This window comes from Notamacropus eugenii, chromosome 1 (assembly GCF_028372415.1).
Source record: "Notamacropus eugenii isolate mMacEug1 chromosome 1, mMacEug1.pri_v2, whole genome shotgun sequence".
Taxonomy (NCBI): Eukaryota; Metazoa; Chordata; class Mammalia; order Diprotodontia; family Macropodidae; genus Notamacropus; species Notamacropus eugenii.
In genome coordinates this window covers 739402380-739427267 of record NC_092872.1, presented here as the reverse complement: position 1 = coordinate 739427267, position 24888 = coordinate 739402380, and the positions used below count along the sequence as shown (strand labels likewise).

At 48.8% G+C, this 24888-nt stretch overlaps 1 protein-coding gene and 1 long non-coding RNA gene across 9 annotated transcripts in view; one reads left to right on the top strand and one right to left on the bottom strand.

Moving 5' to 3' along the window:
* Window positions 1-13346: 13346 nt before the first annotated feature.
* On the bottom strand, window positions 13347-17672 carry LOC140517171 (uncharacterized). Its single transcript, XR_011971507.1, has 4 exons — window positions 17392-17672; window positions 14480-14842; window positions 13871-13975; window positions 13347-13508 (listed from the first exon to the last, which is right to left on the bottom strand). It is a non-coding gene; the product is annotated as an uncharacterized lncRNA (long non-coding RNA).
* Window positions 17673-18818: 1146 nt separating this feature from the next.
* RAB11FIP5 (RAB11 family interacting protein 5) overlaps window positions 18819-24888 on the top strand; it is a 50926-nt gene continuing 44856 nt past the window's right edge. For 5 of the 8 annotated variants that reach the window (XM_072621515.1, XM_072621055.1, XM_072620427.1 and 2 more), the window contains exon 1: window positions 18819-19370. In XM_072621515.1, coding sequence (XP_072477616.1) covers window positions 18943-19370 — 428 coding nt within the window. In that variant the 5' untranslated portion in view covers window positions 18819-18942. Of the gene's footprint in view, window positions 19371-20830; window positions 20966-21814; window positions 21921-24888 lie in introns of all 8 variants that reach the window. The other 3 variants (XM_072619817.1, XM_072622165.1, XM_072626751.1) reach the window with 3 other exon arrangements.

Below are 24888 nucleotides of genomic sequence, written 5' to 3'. Positions count from 1 at the left end.
TAGTACAGGCTGGGTGCTTTCAAAGAAAGGGTTTTGGCACAGATGACTTCAACCTAAACTTTCAGATGGAGGCTATAGAGGTTTTAGAGAAGAGGAAAGGGAGGGAAGGGACTTTTCTTAGGGTAGGGTTGTGAGGGTAGGGGGTGGGGCTAAAACCCAGTCTCCCAAATTCCAGACTGGTGATCTTTTCCTAAAATTATCCTGCCTCTTTAAACCAGGAACTCTACTAGTTTTCCAGCAATTGTCCCCTCTCCCCAGTCAATTAACAAGCATTTATTAAGTGCTTACTGTGTGCCAGACTCAATGATACGCTCTAGGGGCCCAAAGGCAAAAATGAAATAGTTCCTATCCTCAAAGAACTTACATTCTTGGGGGGGAGGGGATAATATGTAGATAAGGTCTTCCACATGCCATAAAGGCCACTGATAAGATTCCTCATTTTGAAAAGGCTAGAAAACCTGGGGGGAGTCACGATCCTGTGTTATTGAAATGTTTTGGGGAGGGGCAGCCAGGTGGCAAAGTGGATAGAACACTGGCCCTGGGGTCAGGAGGACCTGAGTTCAAATGTAGCCTCAGACACTAGCTGTGCAACCTTGGGCAAGTCACTCTACCCTGATTGCCTCAAGGAAAAAAAATAAAGAATGCTCTGGGGAGATCTGTAAAGCCACTTATCTGTTGTACTAAGGCTATAGTGCAGCTATGCAGCTGTGAAACTGGACCTGGAACTTCATTCAAGGTCTGCATCCATAGGTCACTTCTGGCTCTATAGTCAGCCACTCTCTCTCTCTCTCTCTCTCTCTCTCTCTCTCTCTCTCTCTCTCTCTCTCTCTCTCTCTCTCTCCCCCCCCCCGCTGTCGCCTCCCCCCCCCCCCCCTTTGCTGACAGCACACAGCAAGACATCATCCTGACATATAACCCCCTGAATAGTGACCTCAGGTGTTTGCCTATCACTGAATTCATTGAAGCACTTCACTAGCTGAAGGTGATCAATCTGGAGGCTCTGGCCTTGCAAGTTTTCAAAGGTCAGCACAGTAAGCTCCCTGAGAATCTGGCCATGCTGGATTTTATAGCCAGCCCAGCACCTGAGGAGCAAGGAGTGACCTTTGGGACCCAGACTACAGATAACAAAGATGAAGACTTACTTCTTCATCACGGGATAATCCTACAATTCTAGCGAAACTGAGCTCATTCTCTCTAGACCTAGAGCTGGTTCAGGGGAGTTTGTACTTAGAGGTGTTGGGGAAGGGGTAGTGGAAAATGTGTGTGCTTTTTGTTTTTTACTATATTTTCAAAGTAAATATCCCTTAGTAAGAGCTAATTGCTTAAATGGAGCTGGGATACTAGTGACTAGAGGTTTCTAGTGGAGGGAAATACAGCAGGTGAGGGCTAGAGTGTGGTCATTAAAGATACTCCAAATCTCTTGGGGATACCACTAGAATCTTGAGGAAGCAATGTGGCAAACCTGGTTTTCAGAGCTAAGAGTACACTTTTTACATGTAGAAGCTAAGGCATACTGACTACATCTAAGAGTCAAAAGAAATAATGAGCCGCTAAGCGGCCCAGCAGCTAGAGTGCTCTGCCTGGAGTCAAGAAGACCTGAATTCAAGTCTGGTCTCAGACACATCCTGGATGCATGACCCTGGCCAAGTCACTTATCCCTTTTTGCCTCAGTTTCCTCATCTGTAAAATGAGCTGGAGAAGGAAATGGCAAACTATTCCAGTATCTTTGCCAAGAAAACCTCAAATGGGATTGAACACAACTGAAAAAAGACTGAATAACAAATAATACATAAGGAATAATAAGGGCAAATCCAAGGTAATTTGGAGGTGGGAAGAGGTAGCATTGAACTGAGCAGCAAGTTGCATATTCTAAGAGACAAGGATGAGGAGGGAGAGCATTCCAGGCTGGAGAGATGGAACCAAGCAAATGAGGAATAGGAAGGTCAGTTTGACTGGAATAATTAGTGAGAAAAGGAATAGCTTCATAAAACTAGAAAGGTTACCTTTAGCTGCATTGTAAAGGGCTTTAAGTTCCAAACAGAGACCCTTGTATTTTGTCCTCAAGGTAGGAGACCAGTAGGTGCTAAATGAATGCTAACTGTTATTATTATTAGAAGCTGGGTGACCCTTTGTCAATTATGTTAGGTAGGGGATGTAGTGTATGGGTTAATATTTTTAGTGTTTCACTGATGCCCTTTTCTTTTTTAAATAAACTTCTGTGGCTCATTATATTCAGGATCAAATATAAAATCTTCTATCTGGTTATATTTTCAATATTAGTACATCTTACTTTCGTCCATGTATTTTGTGATTCAGTAACACTGGTCTTCTTAGTATTCTCCTTACAAGACACTCCATCTCCTAACCCCAGAGTGCTTTCACTGGCTGTCCCCTCTGCCTGGAATTCTTTACTTCCTCATCTCCATCTTCTGTCTTCCCTGGCTTCCTTCAAGCCTCAGTTAAAACTTCACCGTCTGAAAGGAATCTTTCTCTGTCTTCCTTAATCTTAGTGCCATGCCTCTGAAATTATCTCCAATTTATTAACCAATAAGCATTTATTAAATACCTACTATGTACCAGGCACTACGCTAAGCACTGGGTTTGTACATAGTTATTTCATGTTGACTCTCTCAGACTATAGGGTGCTTAAAAACAGGGACTGTTTTTGTTTTCCTTTCTTCTTTTTCCCTTTCTTTCCCTCTCTCCCCTCTAGCTCTCTAGGGGAAAAAATGTATGCAGGATACACTTTGAAGTTCAGCCTGAATTATAAACATCTTCTCTATCACTTTCTTAAGTCCAGACAATCAACAAAACAATAAATCAATTTCTGATTGGTAGCATTTGTCAATTTCTCAGGTGCAAATGCTCCCCCTGAAAACACCGAACATTTGACTCTTCAGAGCCTGGGAACTAGTGTGGACTCCAGCACACTCCAGGTAGAGACAAGTAAACCAAGTCTGAATATTGATTGTGCCTGAAAATGTCCATCTCATTCTGCACCTACCTCTCTGTCAAGAAATGGGAAACTCTTTATCATTGTTCTTGTGAAATTCTCATCCTTCATTGTACTATTTCATACTCTTAAATTCTGCCAATTTGTTTTTTGTAATTATTGTCTAATGTGTTCCCTTGAGTCTGATCACTCCACTCTGCATCGGTTCACACAAGTCTTTCCAGGAGTCTCTAAGTCCTGTTCTCTTTATTATTTCTTAGGGCACAATAATATCCTGTTACATTCATATAACATAATTTGCCCAGGTGTTCCTCCACAGTCTTTCAGACTTTGTCCCTTTCCTCTGATTCTGATCGTTTCACTTGATATCAGTCCATATGTCTTCTAAGGTTTCGCTGAATTCATTGTATTCACCACAGTAATATTCCGTTCCATTCATGTACCCATTTATACCGCTAGCTGTGTCAATGATAAAAATGTCAGGCAGTTCAGGGTCAACCAAAAATTCCTGGCTCATACCACCTGAGACCCCTTTCCAAGCTGACACTGGACCATTAAGGATTGGACTTTGAGTCCAGCCTTTCAACCAGTTCCAAGTCCACATAACTGCTTCTATCTATTTTATATCTCTTCATCTTTTCCACAGGAATAATGAGTTATTTTATCAAATGTTTTGTTGAAATTTAGGTAAACTTTACCTTTAGCATTCCCAGGCCTAGCTGTTAAATAACCGTGCCCAAAAAGAAGCAAATAAGGTCAGTTTGGCACACCCTGTTCTTGATGAAGCCCTGCTGGCACTTTGGAATCACTGCTTCCCTTTCTAAAGGTTCCCCAACCATAGCTTTCATCTTTCCTTCTAGAATTTTGCCAGGGATCAGAGCCAAGCCCACCAGCCTATTATTTACAGACACCATTCTCTTACCCTTTTGAAAACTGAGGTGACATTTGGCCTTCTCTAGTCCTTTGGAATGTTTGCTGTTCTTCAAGATTTTTCAAATATCACTGATGGTGGCTCAGTTATCACACCCATTTCTTTCATTTGGGCCAGAGGATTTGAATCTCTCAGGGGATACTAGGTGGTTTCCTCCTCTCTCTTGAGCTGGATTCCTTTTCATGAGGTCTTTTCATACCCTAGGTGAGCCCTTCTGCTGACACACCCTGCTCCCAGACGCTGGCAGAGTTTGCAAAACCCTATTATACCAATTGGTCTTCACAATACCCCTGGGAGGTAGGTTTTATTATTAGGGAAGGTAATCAGATTAAGTGACTTGCTCAGGGTCTGTATGATAATAAGTGTCTGAGGCTGGATTTGAACTCAGATCCTCCCAGGCTGGTGCTCTATCCACTGGGCTTCCTAGCTGCCCTTGGTAGGTGCTATTATTATTCCCACTTTACAGATAAGGAAACAGAGGCTGGGAAAGGTTAAGCAACTTGCCCACAGTGAAGCAGTTGGTAAGTGACGGTCTAAGGCCAGATTTGACTCCGAGACTAATGATCTACCCACTGAGCCCAAGGTAACTCAGCCAGGATGTGTCAGAAGCATGAACCTACATCTTCCTGGCTCTGAGGGCAGGTTTCTAGCCTCTCTGGAGCTCTACTCTTTCCCCAGTTTCTCTCTTTTTTTTCTGTTTGATGGCACCACCATCCTCCCAGGTGTGAAGCCTTAAGCAAGATAGAGCTTCCATCTCTGTCATCAATGAGCATTTATTAAACACCTACTGTGTGCCTGATACTGAGCTAAGAGCAGAAATATAAAGAAAGGCAAGGAAAAAAAATAGCCCAGTCCTTCCTTTGAAAGAGTTCACCTGTCTAATGGGGGAGAAAACATGCAAAGAATTAAGTATAACCTAAGACTAATCAAATACATTAGGATCAGTAGGACATAACAGAGGGAAAGGATGGAAGGCGGCCAAGAAAGATTTCCTGCACCAAGTGAGATTTAGGCTGAGTCTTGAAGGGAGCCAGGGAAGCCAGGAGATGGAGATGAGGAGGGGAGAATTCCAGGTGTGGCGGCAGCCAGAGAATGTGGAGACAGGGATATGGAGGAGCGAGAAGCCAGAGTCACTGCATGGCAGAGGATGAGGAGGGAGTAAGGGGTAAGAACACTGCAAAGGCAAGAAGAGGCCAGACAGAAGATTTTATCTTTGGTCCTGAAGGCCACAGGGAACCACTGGATTTTGTTGAAAGAGAGGGGGGTTGACATGTGGGACCTACTCTTTAGAAAGATCCTTTTGAAGGTGGTGCAGTGGATAGCACACTGGCCCTGGAGTTAGGAGGACTTGAGTTCAAATCCAGTCTCAGACACTTACTAGTTGTATGACCCTGGGTAAGTCACCTAATCTCAATTCCTCCCCTCCTCCTTCCGAAAAAAGAGAGGGAGAGATCACTTTGTTACCTGAGTGAAGAATGGATGGGAGTGGGGAAAGATTTAAATTGTCCAGGTGTGAGGTAATGAGGATTTGTTCCACAGTGATGAAAACGTCAGCGAACAGAAGGGAAACTAAGAGCTCCTAGGAAGTCACAATGGACAGGACTCAGCAACAGATTGGAGATAGTAGAGTGAGAGAGAATTAGAAGTCAAAGATGATACCTAGGCTGGGGGTCTAGATGACTAGAGAGGGGATGGTAGTACCTTCCACCCTTTTCCAATAGGAAAGTTAGGGAGGAAAGAGGCTTGTGGGGGTGGAGGTGGGGTCATAAAAGGTTCAGTTTTGCACATTTAGAGTTTAAAGAGCCTATGGAACATCCAATTGCAGATATACAATAGGCAGTTGGAGGTGTGAGACTGGAGATTGGGTGAGAGGTTTGGGGTCCATACATAAATTTGAGAATCGTCAGCATTTTTCTTGTTTAGTCATTTTCAGTTGTGTCCGACTCTCCATGAGCCCATTTGGGGCTTCCTTGGCAAAGATACTGGAGTGGTTTGCCATTTCAATGCTAACTGAATTCATGGGAGTTGATGACAACACTAAGTCAGGTAGTATGAAGGGGGTAGAAAAGAGGGCACAGGGCAGAGCCTTGTGAGATCCTCTAGGTTGGCCTTTATGAGCTGGATAAAGATCCAGTAAAGGAGCCTGGGAAGATGTGATCAGATAGCTGGCTAGAAGCAGAGCCAAGACAGAGCAGTCAGGGAAAGCCAAGAGAGAAGACAGTAGAAGGAGAAGAGGGTGATTGTCAAAAGCTACAGAGAGGTCAAGAAGGATGAAGATGCAAAAAAGGCTACCATTCACCTGGACTATTTTAAGAGCTAAGCAAAGTTGAATGACTAGGGGTGGGGGTGGGGTTCCAAAGTGTTTCCCAGAAAGGCTGGACTCTACCAGCACAGTTTATTAGGCTGCCTCTCTTCCTACACCTCTAATAATCGACATTTTCTGTGTTTATCATCTTTGCCAATCTAATGTAGAACCCTAGAGATGGTTTAACTTGAATTTCTTGTTATTAGTGTATCAGGGGTTGAACCCTCTGCATCTTTGTGGAGATGGGCCCATAGGGGTCATTTCATGGAACATGACCATTTCTAGGGAAACAAACACCTTGAAAAGACTTGTTGTTTTTCCATGATGCAGAAAATCTTGACTGGTCCTTAAGCTCCTCCAAGATAGCTGAAGTGAGAGATAGGTTTAACCTCTAAGACAGAAAGAGTGGCCCACATAAAGCCTTAAAAAGATCACTTAAGGCCTTAAACAAGGAGCAACTCTGATTTTTGTTCACCTTCCTGAGTTCAAATCTGACCTTGGATACTTACTAGTTGTGTGACCCTGGGCAAGTCACTTCACCCTGCTTGCCTCAGTTTCCTCATTTGTCAAATGAGCTGAAAAAGGAAATGGCAACCCACTCCAGTCTCTTTGCCCAGAAAACCCCCAATGAGGTCATGAAGAGTGGGACATGATGAAACAAAAGAGACTCAGCAACACTCCAAGTAACATTCCAGTTACTCATGTAACTCTAGGACTTCCTTTATGGGGTAGGGAAGTCTAATAGGCCCTCCCCAAACTGGAAACATGAGAACTGTTCCCAAGGACATTTCTAACTTTCAAGGCTCTCTTCTAAGTTTGAGAGACCCATGGATCCCAGGTTCTCAGTAGGTGCCGAATGTACCCTCTCTGGTTACATCCTAATAGAGGTAGTACTATATCAGGCCTGCTGAGCCTCTATTGTCTTTAGACCTTTCCCAAAGAGACCTCCCCCCAACAACCAACGTTTTACCCTGTTCCATCTCTCTCTTCATCCTCTTTGGGCTTCTGCCTTCAAATCCGCCTCTGCAGTGAGACTTTCCTGGTTTACTCACATGGCCCACAAATGAGAAGGTATTCCTGGGACTGTTGGGGCTGGTCCTTCTTGACAGAGTTCCTGTGGTTGTCCATCACTGCTCTGCCTTGGCTAAGACCACTGATGATACTGAAGCAGAATGGAAAGTCAAGAATGTGTGCAGGCTGAGAGGTTTTGAGCCAAGGACCTGTTCTGGATTAGGGTGCCAGGTGTTCCAGATGCCATGGACTGGGATGCCATGAAGGGGAATAGCAGTGCCCTGAGTGCTTTTTCCACAAGAAAGTCAGGCGGGGAGTGGTTCTCAGCCTTGGATTCATGTGGTGGAGATGATCTGATTCCTATGACTGAACAAGCTCATCTGGATTCAAACAATTTTCTCAGGGAAACCTATCGCTTTGCAAAAGCTGATGGAGAAAGGAGTCAGAGATGTGAAGTGCATGGAAGTGTTGGTTCCCAGAATCTCTCCACTATGCCCTCTTCTCTCCTCTGACCTTGCCCCATCTTGATGCAGGACCCTCCTCCCTCCCACCTGGACTGACACAATTGCTGCTGAGGGGGAGGGTCTACCTGCCTCAAGTCCCTCCCCTCTCTAGCCCATCCTCCATTCAGCTGTCAAAGTGATTTTCCTAAAGAACATATCATTCTCTTTTCTAGTAAACTCCAGTGGCTACCCGTTTACTGTAGGATCAAATATAAAATCCTATTTGTCTTTGAAAACCTATCATAACGTGGTCCTTTCCTGCCTTTCTAGGCTTCTTACAAATAAAAAAGCCCCCCCTCTGTCTCAGACTAATTCTGTGATCCAGTGACACTCGTCACCTTGCTGTTTCTCACATATGACACCCCACCTCTCAACTCTGGGCATTTGCATTGGCTGTCCCCAAGGTTGGAATGCTCACCTGCCTCATCTATGTCTTCCTTCAAGTATCGGACCTTCCACAGGAGGCCCTTCTCTGTTCCCCATGGTGTTAGTGCTTTCCCTCTGAGACAATCCCAATTTTTCCTAAGTCTTGTTAATACATATCTGTTTATGTATTGTCTCTCCCATTAGACTGTGAGCTTCTTGAGTGGGAGGAGTGTCTTTTCCCTTTCTTTGTATCCCTAGGCCTTAGCAGAGTACCAGGCACACAGTAGGCACTTAATAAATGCATATTGACTGAAAGAAAGGATTGTCTTTTACCTTTCTTTGCATCCAAAGCATTTAGCAGAGTAGCTGACACATAGTAGGTGCCTAATTAATGCTTATTGAGTGACTGACTGATGACATCATTGGCATTTGCGGGGCTGGGGTAAGACTTTGGAAGATCACTGGCACAGAATGCTGAAAGTGTTGGGTCAACTAGGAGAGGCTGGCCTGAAGCTTTTACCTGATAAGTCACAGTTTTTCAGAGTTTCTTTCAAGTTGGTGGGGCGGTCAGTGTCTCAGCAGGGTGTAAGCACTGACCCAGAGACTTGGCCGAGTCTTCAGAACCTTCTCTGACTGGGTGCTTATAATTCCAAATTTGTCAAGACTTCTGTCTCTCGGATTGTCTGTGACCAAGAAGATTAGGAGAGAAACGTCCAAAGTCATCTGGCGAAGGCCTTCCGAGTTAGTCAGTAGCTTTCTTTATACCCACCCGCGTCCCCAGCCAGAACCAAGCCAGCCTTTCTTGTACCCCGGGATCCAGATGTCATGGATCTAGAGCTAGAGTGGCCCTGGAATACGACCCTCATCTAAGCCAGTCTTGTTTATATAGAGGACGAAATGAAAGCCTCAGGAGGTGATGCATTTTGCCTAAGGTAGTTGGAGCCAGGATCAAAGTTTAGGTCTCCTGACACTATAGCTAACAAGGTTTTTTTTTTCTGGGAGGGTGAGTGGAGGGGGTTGTTTGTTTTTATGGCACTTAAAGTACCAGATTGTCTCTCAGGCTCTAAAGGTTTTTGGGGTTTTTGTTTTTGTTTTGTAATAATTGGGTGGAGCAGGATTGGGGGGGGGTGGGGTTTGGACCAAAGACTTTTCAGGTCCTCCCCTCCTGCTCCAGGAGTCTATGTTTCCCTGAGGCTCTTTCCCCTCCCCTTCTGGGAACCCCACACAGCACATCAAGGGTCCCCGAGGGGGCCCCACACAGGTCCCTCTGCAACAGCTGGGAGGAAATGTGATCTTGCCAAATCGAACCTCCAAGGGTCAAGGGGAAAGGAGGTTTGGTCAGGATGGGACTTCCTGCCTGGGTGACTGCTGACATTCACACCGGATGCTTTCTACACACTTTGAAGGCCACCCAAGGAGCCAACACCAACAAACTCCCCATACAAACAGATCTCATTCTGTGTGACAACGAAGCCCGCTCGCCATCTCAGTGCCCACGTTAATCTTCTTAGGGTACACAACAGCTCTGGGAGGCAGATGGATACAACGTTAAGGGTAGAGACAGGAGACCCTCATTCACATCCTGCTTCTGACACTTTGGAGCTATGTGACCCTGGGCTCATTGAACCTCTCTGAGGATCCGGATCCTCGTCTGTGAAATGGGTATAACAATGCTTCACAAGGACTTTGTAAGGCTAAAATGAGACCATGTGCATAAAGCATTTCACAAACCTTAAAGTGCTATGGAAATATTAGTTATTATTACAGAAAACCAAGGGTAGTTTTAATGAAACACTTGATTGGAAGATAAGACCCAGCTTCCAACGCTTAGCAGCTACAGAAAAATCAAACATTGTTATTGTAGTGGAAATCTTCCATTGCCGTCCCCATAGATGTGGACTCTAAAGTTCAGAGAAGACGTGTCCTGAAATGTATCATTCCATTCCATCCTATTCAATGGATTTCATTTAAGGTCCTGTGAGGGCTGGGTATGAATCAATTCAGTTCTTTTTGTTAACTTCTAATAAATATACCAGGTCCAAGAATTTCCAACATGCTCCAGCAGATGCTAGGAACAAAGTATTAGCTTGATAAATGCTTACGGATTGACTGACTAGGGAAACAAGTGCAATTTCTGGCCTGTGAAGGCTCTCTGAAGGCTCCATAACAATGTCATTAATTCAAATTGAACAGCCGTTTTGGCTACCATTCAGAATCTTTCTCTTTTAGGTAACTAGGTGGTGCCACAGTGCACAAAGCACTGGAGTCAGGAAGTCTTGAGTTCAAATCTAGCCTCAGATACCTTCTAGATGTGTGACCATGGGCAAGTCATTTAACCTCTGTGCGCCTTATGGGGATAATAACAACATCTACCTCCCAGGGTTGTTGTGAGAATCAGACTCACAAACATGTTGAAAGTGATTTGTCAATCTGAAATATACAAATGTTAGTTATTATAACGAGCATTTGTGCAAATCTGATCCCATAACCATGTCATGTTAAAAAAAACCCAAAAAGCCAATCAACCCAACAACTCTGGGTCCTTAGAACAGTGCTTTACACGTAATAGATGATGAATAAAAGTTTGTTGAGTCAAATTGTGCCCATGGGGGGAGTGGGACCTTCTAGTACCTGACCTTCAGGTTGGATTGGGTGGGTAGAGGCAATTACACAGGCAACAAGTCAGGAGCAAGTCAGGGAAGAAGGTAATGAGTTTCTTAATTGTTTAAGCAAATTAATTTTGTGTAAATCAAATCCTATTTGAAATGTCCCCAGGGAGTTGCCTACACAAAGAGAAATTATCAGAACTCTTTTTTTCAGGAAGAATTTTTAACATCTGGTTCGTAAAACATCTGCTCTCCCACTGAAATATCTCTTACCTGTATGACCCTGGACAAACTGCTTCTCTGGCTCTCAGTTTCTTTATCTGTAAGAATTTGGAAAGACTTAGATGAACTGAGGCAGAGTGAGGTGAACAGAACCAGGAGAACGTTGTACACAGTAACACCAACATTGTGTGATGAAGGATTGTGAATGACTTATTCTCAGCTACATAATGATCCATGACAATCCCGAAGGACCAATGATGAAAGAACTGATATTGCCTGAATATAGACTGAAGCATTCTATTTTTCACTTTCTTTCATTTTTTCTTGAGTCTTCTTGCACAAAATGACTAATATGGAAATGTTTTATAAGATCACACTAGTATAACCTACATCTGATTGCGTACCATTTCGGGGCGGGGGAGGGAAGGAGGGAGAGGGCACTCAAAACTTTGAATAAAAATGTTTAAATTAAAAAAAATAATGTGGAGGTTAGACTAGGAGGCCTCTATAGAGCCTCCCGGATCTAGATCTGTGATCCTAGAGACCAAATTACATTGTAAATTCATAACCTCACTTTTGTGTCAGTTTCCCCTTCTATAACATGAGGACAATCCTATCTTTCCTAACTCACCTAAAGCATCTATTGTGAGCATTAGGTCTCAGGCTTGCAGGAAAGTAGATGAGAGAGGCCATCCTTCAGAGAGATAGTGCTGGGGCCAAGTGTCCAGGGGTTCCATTGGCTCCCGGTAGGTAAGTTTGAAGCATCAGACCTCAAGATGTCAGAAGATGTTAAACCTAGAAAGTCCATCAGAAGTCTGTTCAGATATCTCATTGTCTACCTCAAAAGATCTGTGACCTCACCGACGTGAGGCTCCATGGGTGCACATAGCAGCCCATCCTTGCCCACGTTTGAACCTTGACAATGTGCTGTGAACCTTCCTCTAGGTCTTTTAACATTACACAGGAATTGTTGCTATTTTAAATTCTTCCTTTTTCATTCTGAATTTAACAAAGACTAAATAAAATGGATTTTCCATATACATTACGGGACAGAAAAAGAGGATTGTTCATAAAACTTTGAACATCTAAAGCTTACTTTTCTTTTAAAAGATACAATAAATTCAAAATATAACTTTCAAAATTGCCCTATTTGTCTGTGATTCTTCCATTTTTTTTTTTGCATTTAAAATGCTTTTCTTTTCTCCTTTTTTTCTTTCCTTCCTTCCCTTTTTCCACCATGCCCCCTCCCCCTATTGAGAAAAACAACAGCAAGACCTTGTATCAAATAAACATAGCCAAGCAAAAACAAATCCCTCCATCCTCCACCTCCAGAAATCGGCAGATCATTCTGCGTCTTGAGTCTATCCCCCCTTGGTGAGGCGGTAGGTAGCACCTTTCATGCATCATCCATGCTTAGCACAATGTCTGGCGCGCAGTAGGCATTTAATAAATATTTGCCGAATTGATTTGAGTCGTGGTTAGTTATTGATTAGGGTTCTTGACTCTTTCAAAGTTATTATTTTTTACAATGTTGTTCCTATATAAATTGTTCTGATTCTGCGCACTTTAATATATATCAGTTTGCATGGTTCCCCCACGTTTCTCTGAAACTAGTGCATTGGCTGCTATTGTTCAGTTGTTTCAGTCATGTCTGATTCTTTGTGACCTCATTTGGGGTGTTCTTGGCAAGGATTCTGGAGTGGTTTGCTGCTTCCTTCCCTACCTCATTTTACAGATGAGGCAAACTGAGGCAAACAGGGTTAAGTGACTTGCCCAGGGTCATACAGCTACTAAGTAAGTGTCTGAAGCCATATTTGAATATGGGTCTTCCTGATCTCAGGCCTGCCACTCTATCTGCTTCACCCCCTAGTTGCCCATCATTCTGTATAACGCAGTGCTATTGCATTACATCTATATAAAATAATTTGCTTTGCTTCTCCATCGTACGGAGAGTTAATGGGCCCCTCCTTAGCGTCTAGTTCTTTGCTATAAATGTTTTTGTTCTTTCTGTGATCTTTTTGAGATCTAGGTCAGCAGTAGCGTTGATGGATCAGAGGCTATACAGTTTAGTAACTTTTGAGGCATCGTTCCAAATTGTTCTTCAGAATGGCTGAACAATGCCTCCATCAACAGTGTATTAATGGGTCTGTTTTGTGTTGGCTCTTCCAACGAATTGTTATTTTCCTATTTTGTCATTTTTACCAATTTAGTGGGTGTGAATGGAGCCTCAGAGATGTTTATTTTTCATGTCTCTGATTATTAGTGATTTTAAGTTCTCTTTCATATGACTGTTGATAACTTGTATTTCTTTCTTTGAAAACACCCTTTTCATATCTTTCAACCATTTATTTGATGGGGAATGGCTCTTTGTTTTACTGCATTTGAATCAGTCTCATATATCTTGGAAATGAGGCTTTTATCAGAGAAATTTGGTAAAAAATTATTTGGATTTCTGTTTTTCATGACTGTATTTATTTGTTACAAAGGAAAACTTTTTTTGGGGGGTAGTCGGGTAGAGAGTTGGTGGGCAGTTGTAGGAATTGTGGTGTTCATCCTTCGTTGCTGAAGAAGACCATGCCATCAGAGAAATGATGACATGACTTGCACTTGACTTTGTTTTGAGCAAGGGTACCAAAAAAAAAAGAAAAGAAAAGAAAGAAAATATTATTAGTGAATCGTTCAAAAAACACATTTAAAAGAACAAAAGAAAGTTGAAAAGGGACCCAGACTAGCCAGGCAATGTTGAACCTCCATGTTTCAATATGAAATTGGCCAGAAAAACCCAATCCAGCCTACACGGTCAGGAAATTCAGTGTCACATGAAATTTTCTTCTTCTGTTCTTAACAGTATATGGAGATGTTTATGGTTGTGGATATTTGTCAACTTCCTAATAGTAAAAAAAAGTTTAAAAATTAATTAATTACAAGTTGTCTGTTTTTTAATCTCATGCTGTTGACATGTAACTGGCTCACCTTCTTTTCCCATCATACAGTTCCTGGATGATGCCCTTACGCCTCTCCCTGTGAAAGGACCATCCAACCACAGACAAATACTCCATATTATGTCCTCTGGGTCTCCTGAAATTTTGATTATTCATAGATTGGGGTGATCCATGATGTACAAACATTTAATATCACAGGGAGAAAATTGGTGTTAAGATGTTTTGTGAGTATGAGCCTGAAATGGGGAAGCGATGTACTCAAGTTAGGGGTAGAGCTTATACTGAGTTTCAGAATTACAGAATGTCCCAGGTGGCAGGGGTCTCAGAAACAAATGAACTTGTTGAGATTGGAACAAGAATATCCCATCTTCCTCATCTCGGACAGGGATGACTAATTAGTCATACAACCTTTTGTTTGAATACCTCCAGTGAATGGAGCCTACCACCCCTCAAGGCGACCAATCCCACTTTTGGAAAGTTTTTGCCATTCAACTAGATTCCTCCTATTGTTCTCAGTTCTGCCCTCTTAGGCTCATCAGAACAAGGTCAGGCTCTCTTTCCCAATGCAGCCCTTCAAATAGGTAGCCAGACACCATGTGCTCCCCAATGTTTCTCTTTTCTACGCTTCTCTGCAACTTACCCTAGCAGGATGTTGAGGTCCATCACCATTCTGGCGGCCATGCTGTCCTTTGGTCTTTCCAGCCTTTCCAGGTCCTCCTAAAATATACTGCTGAGAAGGGAGCCCCCACACTCCCACGGCCCCTTGACCAGAGCAGAGGACAGCTAGACTGTCGTCTTGGGTTCTGGACACAGCTCCTCTCTGATTGTAGTCGGAGATCCCAGGAGTTTTCTTAAAGGCTATATCACACTGTTGACTCCAATGGGGCTTGCAGGCCTAAGCTCTTTTCAGCCCTTTCAGGGAATAACCTCCAATGAGAAAGTCTTCATTTGGTCTAGTCTTGTTCCCCTTGGGCAGAATCAGGGACAGGATGAAAGTATGTGCCTGTGTGTAAGGAAGGGGCAGAGGTAGGTTGTTGTATTTGTCCTTTGTTGTTGAAAAAGATTATGCCATCAGAGAAATGATACGACTTGCACTTGACTTTGCTTTGATTGAGGGAGGGCTGTGCAAGGTCACCAGTCTCACTTTCCCCTCCTGAGCCATCTGGATCCAATGACCAGATATTCATCAGGATGACTGAAGATGGCCCAGGATGCAATGGGAGATCCTGGTCCCTTTAGGCCAAAGTCTATTCAGATACTTACTTAGGGTGAGGTAATGCCCATTCAGTGAATAGGCCTGTTTAAGAAGTGTTTAAGAAGTAGTCAGGGAATGGCCCCTTTAATGAGGCAAAGAAAAATAACTAAAAGGTGGGAGGGAAATAGCAACAGTTACTACTGATAATCACTCAAGCCAGAAAACAGCCTAAGTGGAGCTCAGGCAGGGGCCTAAGTGTTGTCCAATTTGTGGGCTTGAGAGTGCAGTAGGTTTAAGGTTTCGGGAAAGGCAAGGCAAGGAAGAAATCTAGCCAGTAAACCCCAAGTTAACTGGGCATCCTCTGGCCATCCAAATTTACCTTCCTTTGGAGAGGAGAAGGATGAGGAAATGGAGACTCAGACTTTAGGTGACTTGCTCAGGGTTACCCAGCTAGTAACTGTCATAGGCAGAATCTAAACCCAGGTTTTTCTGACTCGAAGCTGAATGTTCTATCTTGGCTCTCAGTACCTGTTTCTTCATCTGCAAAATGAGAGGCTTGGACTAGATGAATTCCACGATCTCCTGATCTACTTTTCTCCTTGCCTCTTGCAAAGGTATTGTGGAGAGAGGGTCAGGGTGGGTGTGAGCAGCCTGTTGGCAAATGCTTTAAAACAAAGACTAGCACTGCAGGGTTGGTTGGCGATAAGGATGTCATCAAATAAATGTGTGCCAGCAGAACAGAGGGTCACCTATCAAGAAGGTGGGATGCTCCATTGGCATCTAGGCAAGATCAGGGAAAATTAAGAAAGGCCCTCAGTATGTTGGGTGTATCCCCTGAGGCAAACTCAGGGGAACACCTGTACAGCCAGGAACAGGGGTCATGATCTGCATCAGTGGAGGGCAGTCCTGGTTCCATCAAGCAGTACCAATTTGGCACTCTATTTAGAGCTGTAAGAGACCTCAGAGGTCACTGAATGTCACTGTGCTATCTTTGCCTATGGCCAGGGCTTCCTGGGACGACCAAGGCCAGCCAGGGGCTCTAACTCCCCCTCTTCTCTCCAGGATCCAAGCACTAATTCTTGGGCTCAGGGAGAATATTTAAATATTAATGTTTATTCATTTATTCATGAACTGGCTGCTTCGTCACTTTCTCCCTGGCTGTGCCTTGCTTGCATAGCTCTGCTCCCTCCATCCCCATGCCCCTGAACACATTCTCTGTTCTAGATTAACTCCCCAAGCTCCTGGAATGGGGCCATGGTTGGGGTGGGGGTGCTTTCAAGTACTGTATATGGTTGATAATGAGGACTGATCATATACTGGGAAGGTCCTGAGCTTGTGATCCTGGTGGGTGGGTCTGGGCTAATCAAGGTAAACAGACTAGAGAATCATAGGACCTCAGCGTCACTGATAAGAAGGGACCCTGTTTTTACAGATGAGGAAACTGAGGCCCAAGTAGGTTAAGTCTGAGGAGGCCCAAAGCACACAACAACTGAGGGAAGAGACTTGTTTCAAACCCTCCCCCTTTTGGCTACTCTCTCCTGACCTGAACCCTGTCCTCGGGAAGCTTACTGTCAAATATGGAGTACGGTCATGGAAAGATCTGACCTCACATCAGCCAACAAGTAGCTGAATGACCCTGGGCAAGTCATTCATTCCCAACTTCCTTATCTCTAAAATAGGAATAAGACTATTAGAACTGAGTCCCAGGGTTTCTGTGACTTTGAAAAGTAAGACAGAAATGTGAGTTGTCTGCAAGGGAGCCTGCTGCCTCTGAAGGAGCCCTGGGTTCTGGAGGTGGACTAGGGGGTCCTCTGAGGCTCCCAGCTGCTCAGCAGCCAGGATCCTAGGAGGGTGAGGTCCTACTTCATGCAACCTTCCCCAGCCTAAGTTTCTTCCCGTGTAAATGAGGATAATTCTCCTAGCACGGCGATGGTAGAGGTCAAAGGAAAGAGCCTGTAGAGCATTACTAAAAAGCACGTTGGCCCGCTTCAGTATTCATTCCAAAGACAGAGAGGGTGGCCTGAGAAAGCCTCCGGCCCGGCACATTTTGGACTCTCTCGGGTTTAGTAGCCGGTTTTCCAGAGTCCATGTGGCTGCAAAGCTCATCACCCTTTGCCCAGATTGCTGGGGAGACCCTCTCCAGGCTTAATCAGCGGGTCCTCAGCCCAAACGGCTTCCCCACTTTGGTAGGGCCCCCCCAAAACTGCACAGCTTTCAAGGACCTCGGAATCGTGACGGAGGAGGACACCGGAGCCACTTCTGGCACTTTGTCACTTTGTTTTGTTTGTCCTTGGTTTTCAAAGAGTTCCGTGACGTCGTGGGGGGATTGTCGTCTTAATCGGGGTTTGTAGACTGACCTTAGCAGCCACTTAGAGGAGGAAGGAGTGAGACTTGTCCGTGAACCTTGTCCACGAACGAGTAACAGGCAGGGCTCCCGAGGCACCCCCACGGGGGGCGAGCCCCACCCCAGGCTCTTCGTAGAGGATTGCGGGACCGATCGCCTAAGATCACGTGGGGGCCGGGGACTGTCTGAATTTGAACCCTGCACTTCGGACTGCGAAGCCAGCCTGTTTCCAGGGCACCAGACCCCTCCCCTCCCCTCCCCTTGGGGTCTGGACTCACTGCAGGGCTTTCCTCCAGTCTCCAAGAGGTGCGGCCCCCAGACCTCGTGTCCCGGGGTTCAGGGGCCCAGGGCCCAACCCCTTCACAACCCTTATGGGGGTATGGGAGGCAGGGAGGGCTGCAGAGAAGCAAGAGATGGACAGGAGGGAGACGGGAGGGAGAAGGGAGAGGGGAGAGGGAAGGGGGAGGGAAGAGGGAAAGGGAAGGGGAGAGGGAAGGGGGAGGGAGAGAGAGGGGAGGGGGAGGGGAGAGGGAGAGGAGGGGAGGGGAGAGGGGGAGGGGAGGGGGAAGGAGGAGGGGAGAGGGAAGGGGAAGGGAGGGGGAGGGGAGGGGGAGGGGGAGGGAAGAGGGAGGGGAGGGGAGGGAGAGGGGGAGGGGAGAAGGAAGGGGGAGGTGAGGGGGAGGGGGAGGGGAGGGGAGGGGAGGGGGAGGGGAGAGGAAAGGAGGAGGGGAGGGAGAGGGGGAGGGGAGAAGCAAGGGGGAGGTGAGGGGGAGGGGGAGGGGGAGGGGAGGGGGAGGGAAGGGAGAGGGAAGGGAGAGGGGGGAGGAGGAGGGAAGGAGAGAGGGAAGGGGAGGGGAAGGGGAGGGGAGAGGGGGGGAGGAGGAGGGGAGGGGAGAGGGGGGGAGGGGGAGGGGAGGAGAGAGGCCGGAGGACAAGAGAGGGGAGGGGAAGACGAGGCAAGGGAGGAGAGGAAAGTGGAGGAGGGGACGGTGGAGGAGGAGAGGGAGGGGCGGAGCAGGGCCCGGGTCCAGGGTGGGGTGTGGGCGCTGTGCCCTTCTCCCCTCTCTCCGCAGAGCGGGACCCACCCCCGCGGCCACCGAGCGGGGTGGGGGGGGCGGGGCAGCCTCGGCTAGGGCTCCGCACTGCCCCTCCCCCCGCCCCCAGGATGCTACAGAGGCGCTCTCCCTAGCCCCGCCCTCTCTGCTCTGCACTGCAGCTCACCGCAACGCCGGCCCCGCCCCATGCCCCGCCCCCGACCTCCTGCCCCGCCCCCATGTCCGCCGGCCCCGCCCCCGCCCGGGCCGCTGGGCGCTGAGGCGGCCGGGCGAGAGGCGGGCGCCTGGCCGGGGGCGGGGCCACGTCCGGGGCGGGGCCTGGAGGGGGCGGGTCCGGCGGTGACGTCAGTCCGGGCTCGCGGCCGGCCGGCGCGCCCCGCACGAGCGGATCGAAGGGAGCGGAGAGAGCGGAGGGCGTCTGGACCCCGGGGCGCCGCCGCCGCTGCAGGGGCCGCGCCTCCTCAGGCCCCAGTCCTCCGCTCGCGGGGCGCGGGTCCTCGGGCGCGGCTATGGCCCTGCGGCGCAGCCCCGAACCCCCCGGCGGGCCGGCGCGCTGGCTGCCCACGCACGTCCAGGTGACGGTGCTGCAGGCCCGCGGGCTGCGGGGCAAAGGCGCGGGGGGCAGCAGCACGAGCGACGCGTACACTGTGATCCAGGTGGGCCGCGAGAAGTACAGCACGTCGGTGGTGGAGAAGAGCTCTGGGTGCCCCGAGTGGCGCGAGGAGTGCGTCTTCGAGCTGGCCCCCGGGGCGCTGGACGGGCTGCTGCGGGCGCAGGATGCGGCCCCCGACGCCCCGGCCCCGGGCCCGGCCGAGCCGGCCTGCGAGCTCGTGCTCACCGCCATGCACCGTTCGCTCATCGGCATCGACAAGTTTCTGGGCCGGGCCAGCGTGGCCCTGGACGAGGTCTTCCGCCAGGGCCGCGCCCAGCACACGCAGTGAGTGCCCGGGCCAGGCCGCGGGGGACGGGGACGCTGCGCTGGCGGAGCTGGGGCTGTGCGTGTGTGCGGCCACCCGGGTGTGTGTGCGTGGTCACCCGTGTGTGTGCAGTCACCCGGGCGTGTGTGTGTGCGGTCACCTGTGTGTGTGTGTGCGTGGTCACCCGGGTGTGTGCGGTCACCTGTGTGTGTGTGGTCACCCGGGTGTGTGCGGTCACCTGTGTACGTGTGGTCACCCGTGTGTGCGCGGTCACCCAGGAGCGTGTGTGTGTGTGTGCGTGATCACCCGGCTGTGTGCGGTCACCTGTGTACATGTGGTCACCCGTGTGTGCGCGGTCACCCGGGTGCGCCCCGCTCGCTCGCGTTCACTTAGGGCTTTAAGGCTTCCCCGAGTCCTGGCCCAGACGCCCGCCGGAGCCTCGGACGACCCGGTGACTTGGTGTGTAAATGCGCCTCCGTTGTCTGCGCAGAACCAGGCCGGGTTGGAACCCAAGGCCCGGCCCTGTGCTCGGCGCGGCCAGGAAGCCCGTCCCGAGGGGATGGATGACTTCCCTGCCCTCTCTCAGCCACGTTTCTCTGTGCCCCAGTATTCCCATCCCCTGGCCCGGGACTTTGCCCCGAGGAGGCGCTGGGTCAGATGTTTCTTGGTGTGGATTGTCTGGCCCAGGGTCTGGACTTGAACCCAGCTCTTCTGACTCCCGAGCTGGGATGAAGGGTGACCCAGAGTGATGACCTCATTGTAATCTTTGCTCTGGGAAGAGCTGGGGTGGGGGCAGTGACCGGGGAGGGTCGACGGCTCCAACAGGGTGATGGGGAAGGGGGAGAGCAGGTGACATCCAGGTAAACCCCAAGGGTTCTGACAGTCGCGGGGGAGGCCCCTGGTGGTCAGCTTAGGGCTCTTTCATCTGGCCTTGGAAAGAAGGCTGGCAGTGGTGGGTTCAGATGGGCCCTCCTTTTTCTCCTAGCTGACACTGCACTGACTCAGTTTCCTCTTCAGGGGAGAGGAGGGCCAGGAGGGAGGAAGGGGGCTGTCCAGCATCTGTGTGTGGTTAATGGGAAAAATGTTTGTTTAGTTCTGAACCCTGGTTTTATGCAGATGTGTCTAGGGGGCAGCTGGTCCTTGGGTCCTCTGTGCTCTGCCTTCCCAGGAAACCACCCTGCTGTGCTGAGGTGTCCCCCCTACCCCCACCAGCTGAGCCTGGCCCAGGCTCTCTGCAGGTGTGAATGGAGGCAGCCTCCGGGGAGGGCTTCCTGGGGAGAGCAACAGGGGCTTGGTGTGGGCGTCCAGGGTGAGCCAAAGACAAAGGTAGAAGAAGGCCCAGGAAAACTCCTGTGTCTAATGAAAGGAGTTTGCATGATGTGGAAGGGAGAGGGGCACCAGGGGTCTCTTCCCCCGTCCCTGGCAAGGCTGGCTCTTGACCTGGTCTTCCCCTCCCTCTTCCCTCCTGACTTGCTGCTAGGTGGCTGGATGAGGGGTCATGTGGTCTGTTTGCATCACCCAGCTGGACTGCCGGTGTGTCTGGGCCAGAGATCTGTTAGTCTCTCCCTCCCCCAGTCCTCCTTTCCTTCCTTCCTGGCTCTGGAGCAGCTCCAAGGTGATCTGGGGCTGGTGGGGCCCCCAGCTGGGGGGCAGCTGAACTATTCCCTACCCCCCCATCATTCTGAGAACTCCATTGCCCTTCTCACCTCCAGTTCTCACTTTCTCTTGCTGGACTAGCCAGACCAGACCCCTGACCACCTTTCTGCCCTGGTGCCCCATTTCTAGTGAAGGGAGTGGGGCAGGCTAGGGTGGGAATCAGGGGTTTCTTCGGGTCTTAAACTCCTCCTCCCTCCCCACCCCCATTTCAGACTGAGCCTCAGTCCTACTTGGTTGGGAGGGCAGTTTCCCTGTAGAATCTGACCTAGCCCCCGCTTTGAGTCACTGAGAGATGCAAGGGACCCTTTGGGAAGGCTGCAGGACCTCCCTATGATGAAAGATTTCTTGGGTGTGATAGCAGCTAATAAAAACCAGCATTGCCATTTTAAGGTTTGCAAAGCGTCTTAGCCATATTCTCATTTACTCCTCACAACAACTGTGTTATTATAACCTTCACGTTTCTTATGGGTGAAGTGAGGTGCAGAGGGTGATAGCATTTGACCTGGGCCTCCCAGCTAGCAGGGAGCTCAAGCTGGATTTGAACTCTAGGCCATTGGTCTCTCCCCAGCTCCTGGGTCTGTTCTAGAGTTTGTTGACTTAGTGCTAGTAGCTGGATGGAGGCTGGAAGCTAAGTGTTAATGTCTGAGCTGCCTGGAGCTGGGCTGAACCTTGTGTTTGGGCCAGCCCGAGAGGGATGGCTGATGGGTTTGACCTGTAGACATTGACCACAGTTAACAGTTTAAGGCTCTTCCTCTGCCCCCAACACAGCTGGAGGCTTCTGCCCTTTCCTTTGCCTTTTCCCTCCCAGATTACCTGGACCTCCCAGTGGCTGGTCAGGACCCCGTCCCCAGCTCCAGATCAGGGGGAGCCCCACACCCACTTCTCTCCTCTAAAGTGGATCATCGCATGGCTTGGTACGCACTCAGCCCCTGCCCTCAGGTTTGTGGTTTCTGGAACTTGGCTGGGGGTTGAGTGGAGGACACCCCTCTCCAGAGGATCCCCAGAGGCTTTCCTCTGCCTACTCTTCTGTTCAGTCCTTTCTGTCATGTCTGACTCTTCCTCATGCCATTTGGGGTTTTCTTGGCAAAGACTCTGGAGTGGTTTTGTATTTCCTTCTCCAGCTTATTTGACAGATGAGGAAACTGAGGCAAATAGGGTGAAGTGACTTGCCCAGGGTCACACAGCTAGTACATGTCAGAGGCCAGATTTGAACTTGGTACTTCCTGACTCCAGGCCTGACAGTTGTAGCCACTGCTCACCCCAGGAGCTCACTTCAAGTCCCCTCCCAGACACTTCGTAGCTGTGTGGCCCTGGACCTCACTTTTGTTACCTGCAAAATGGGAGTGATATTAATAGCACCTGCTTCATTAGGTTCTGGTGAGCATCCTCTGACCTGATGTGTGTAAAAAAAGCTTTGCAGACCCAGAAGGGCTAGAGGAAGATGTACCACTCTTCTGCCCCAGAAGGCAGGCAAGGCTGTTTCATTTTTGTCTCAGGTTTCGGTCTCTGCCTCCCCACAATCATTCACATTTTTTTAATGTCAACCCTACAATAAAACTGATTTTGATGTTTATTCAAGTCATGCAGTTTTGAATAACTCAGATGACGTTCTTTATATCAAATGATATTTACTTAAACAAGATTAAAAGTAACTGCCAAAGAAGCCTGCGAGCTTATCGGGAAAACTGAGTGACACTTTGTCATTGTTATAAAGTGGACAGAGCTGTGCCTGGATCACGGCTCCAATAATGAATGATGATAATACCTTTCAGGCCGGAGTCGTGGCTCCATTTCACGGAGGGTTAACACTGAGGTCTGGAGGGAAGCTAGTGCCTCAGGGACAAAGCTGGTTGGTAGGAGTGTTCAGGAGCTCCAAGCCCAGGGAGAGGTTACAAGTTGGAGTTTCTGGACTGGGTGAGCTCCCTGGGATGGGGAGATCGGGCCCTTGGTAGAAGCCCAGGGCAAGGAGAGCTAGGTTCCTGTCTTGTACCCCTCTTTCCTCCCCAGGATCCTGCCTTGCTGAGCCAGGCTGGGCTCATGCCTGGAATGCAGCCTTCCCTCTCCCCTCCCTCCCTGTGACTGTGACCTGGCCCCCAGCCACATTCTGGCTTCCTATTTGGAGGCTGGTGATGGGTGATGGTGACAGTGATTTGGGCATCCCACCCCCCCTGGCTGGAGCCTGCCTGGGTGTGGTTGGAGTGGGGGCATTGGGATTGGCATCGCAAGCCTGGCAACCACGTAACCAAAGGGAAAACACAGACTTCTGAAAGTAGCATGATTTAAATTCACTAGAATAGTATTTTCAGTTCCACCCCTTATTTTGAGTAAAAACAAAACCTCCTCTCTCATCACCAGTGGTGTTCCCTCCCATCCAGACTCTTAAAGATGTGGACCCCACAGGGTACCCCGTCTGCCCCCAGCTTCCTTCTCCCCCTTTCCAGGTCATAGGGGAGAGGGGCAGGAAAGGGGAGAGTGACTCACTTGAATTTTCCTGGCCTCCTGCACTGGAAGAAGGGGGAAGGGAGGAGGTCAGAGCCAGAAGCGTTGGAGGAGAAAGGAAGTCAGGTTTTTCCAGGTAGGAAGTCAAGGGGACTTGTGGGCATGTGTCTGATGGGGAAGATAGCTTGTGTCTGTCCTTCCTCTTGGTCCCCCCAGAGTCCTGGGGGAGGTGACAAGGTCGGATTTGGAGTCTGAGGACCTGGGCTCAAATGCTGCTTCTACCCTTTTCCTCCCTGAGCCTCAGTTTCCCTCTTTGTAAAATGAGGGACTTGGCCTGGAGGGTTATATATGAGGTTTTCTGTGTCTACATCCTAAAACTCCTTCAAGGACATGTCTCCCATCTATTTGGGAAGCCTGTGCTGTAATGACAGGGAATTCCCGGCCCAGTCCCAGAAGCAAATTCTGCTCATAGTTCCTCTGGCCTAGTTTGTTCAGTGGGATGAGGAGGCAGAAGTGGGAGGGTCTGATCCTTGCTGAGATCCCCTCCTGTGTTACCTGGCAGTGGTTAAGGGAGGAGGGGAGATAGGGTGCTGGTTCTGGAATCAGGAAGACCTGCCTTCGACTTCTGCCCCAGACACTAAACAAGGCCCTTTGCTTAGGTAGGCCTCAGTTTTCTGATCTGTGAAATGGTTAGAATAATTCCTGCCTCCAAACTCTAACCCCACCCTGGGTCTTCTCCTGATGTCCTAGAAGAACTCAGAATCTGGAGGTCACTTCCTAAACCTTTGTTTCATGCTCTCTGAAGTGTGTGTGGGGGGGTGGTGGCTTTCAGCTGAGCCCAGTGGTAGATGTCTGCTATCTCTGCTCCTGGAGAGGGGGCTGGTGGCTTCTTGAGAGGGGAGGGTCTCACTGCCTGGGGTTTGCACCACATCAGGATGCTGTGACACAGAATATGACTATAAATCTTTCTTATGAAGGACAGCTCTGCTCCAGGTCAGTTTGGATCTTCCAGATAACTAGGGAGCAGGGGATGGGTAGAGGAGAGAGCCTAGAATTCTGGGCTTAGACAGAGCTTTGAGGTCATCTCACTTATCCCCCTTTTTCAATCTTCAGGCCAAGAGAGACTGGAGATAGCTTTCTTGTGACCGCTGGCTTCTGCATGTGGCCTGTCCTTGAGGATGGTACAAGGACTGTTGGAGCCCTGAGAGGCTGGGCACCTAGGACAGGATCCCTTCATTTGGCTGGATTGACTCGAGCCTCTCACCTTTTTGCCTGTTGTCTTGGCCAGGGGCAGGGATGTGGCTGTCTTTGGGGCCCCATGGGGCCATGCCCTGTGACTCAGAGAGAGGAATGGCCTTCCCTGAGGTCCCACTGGCCAGATGCAGGGCCATGGGCTACAAGGCTGGGGTGCCAGAAAAGGGGGGGTTTGTCATTATAATGACT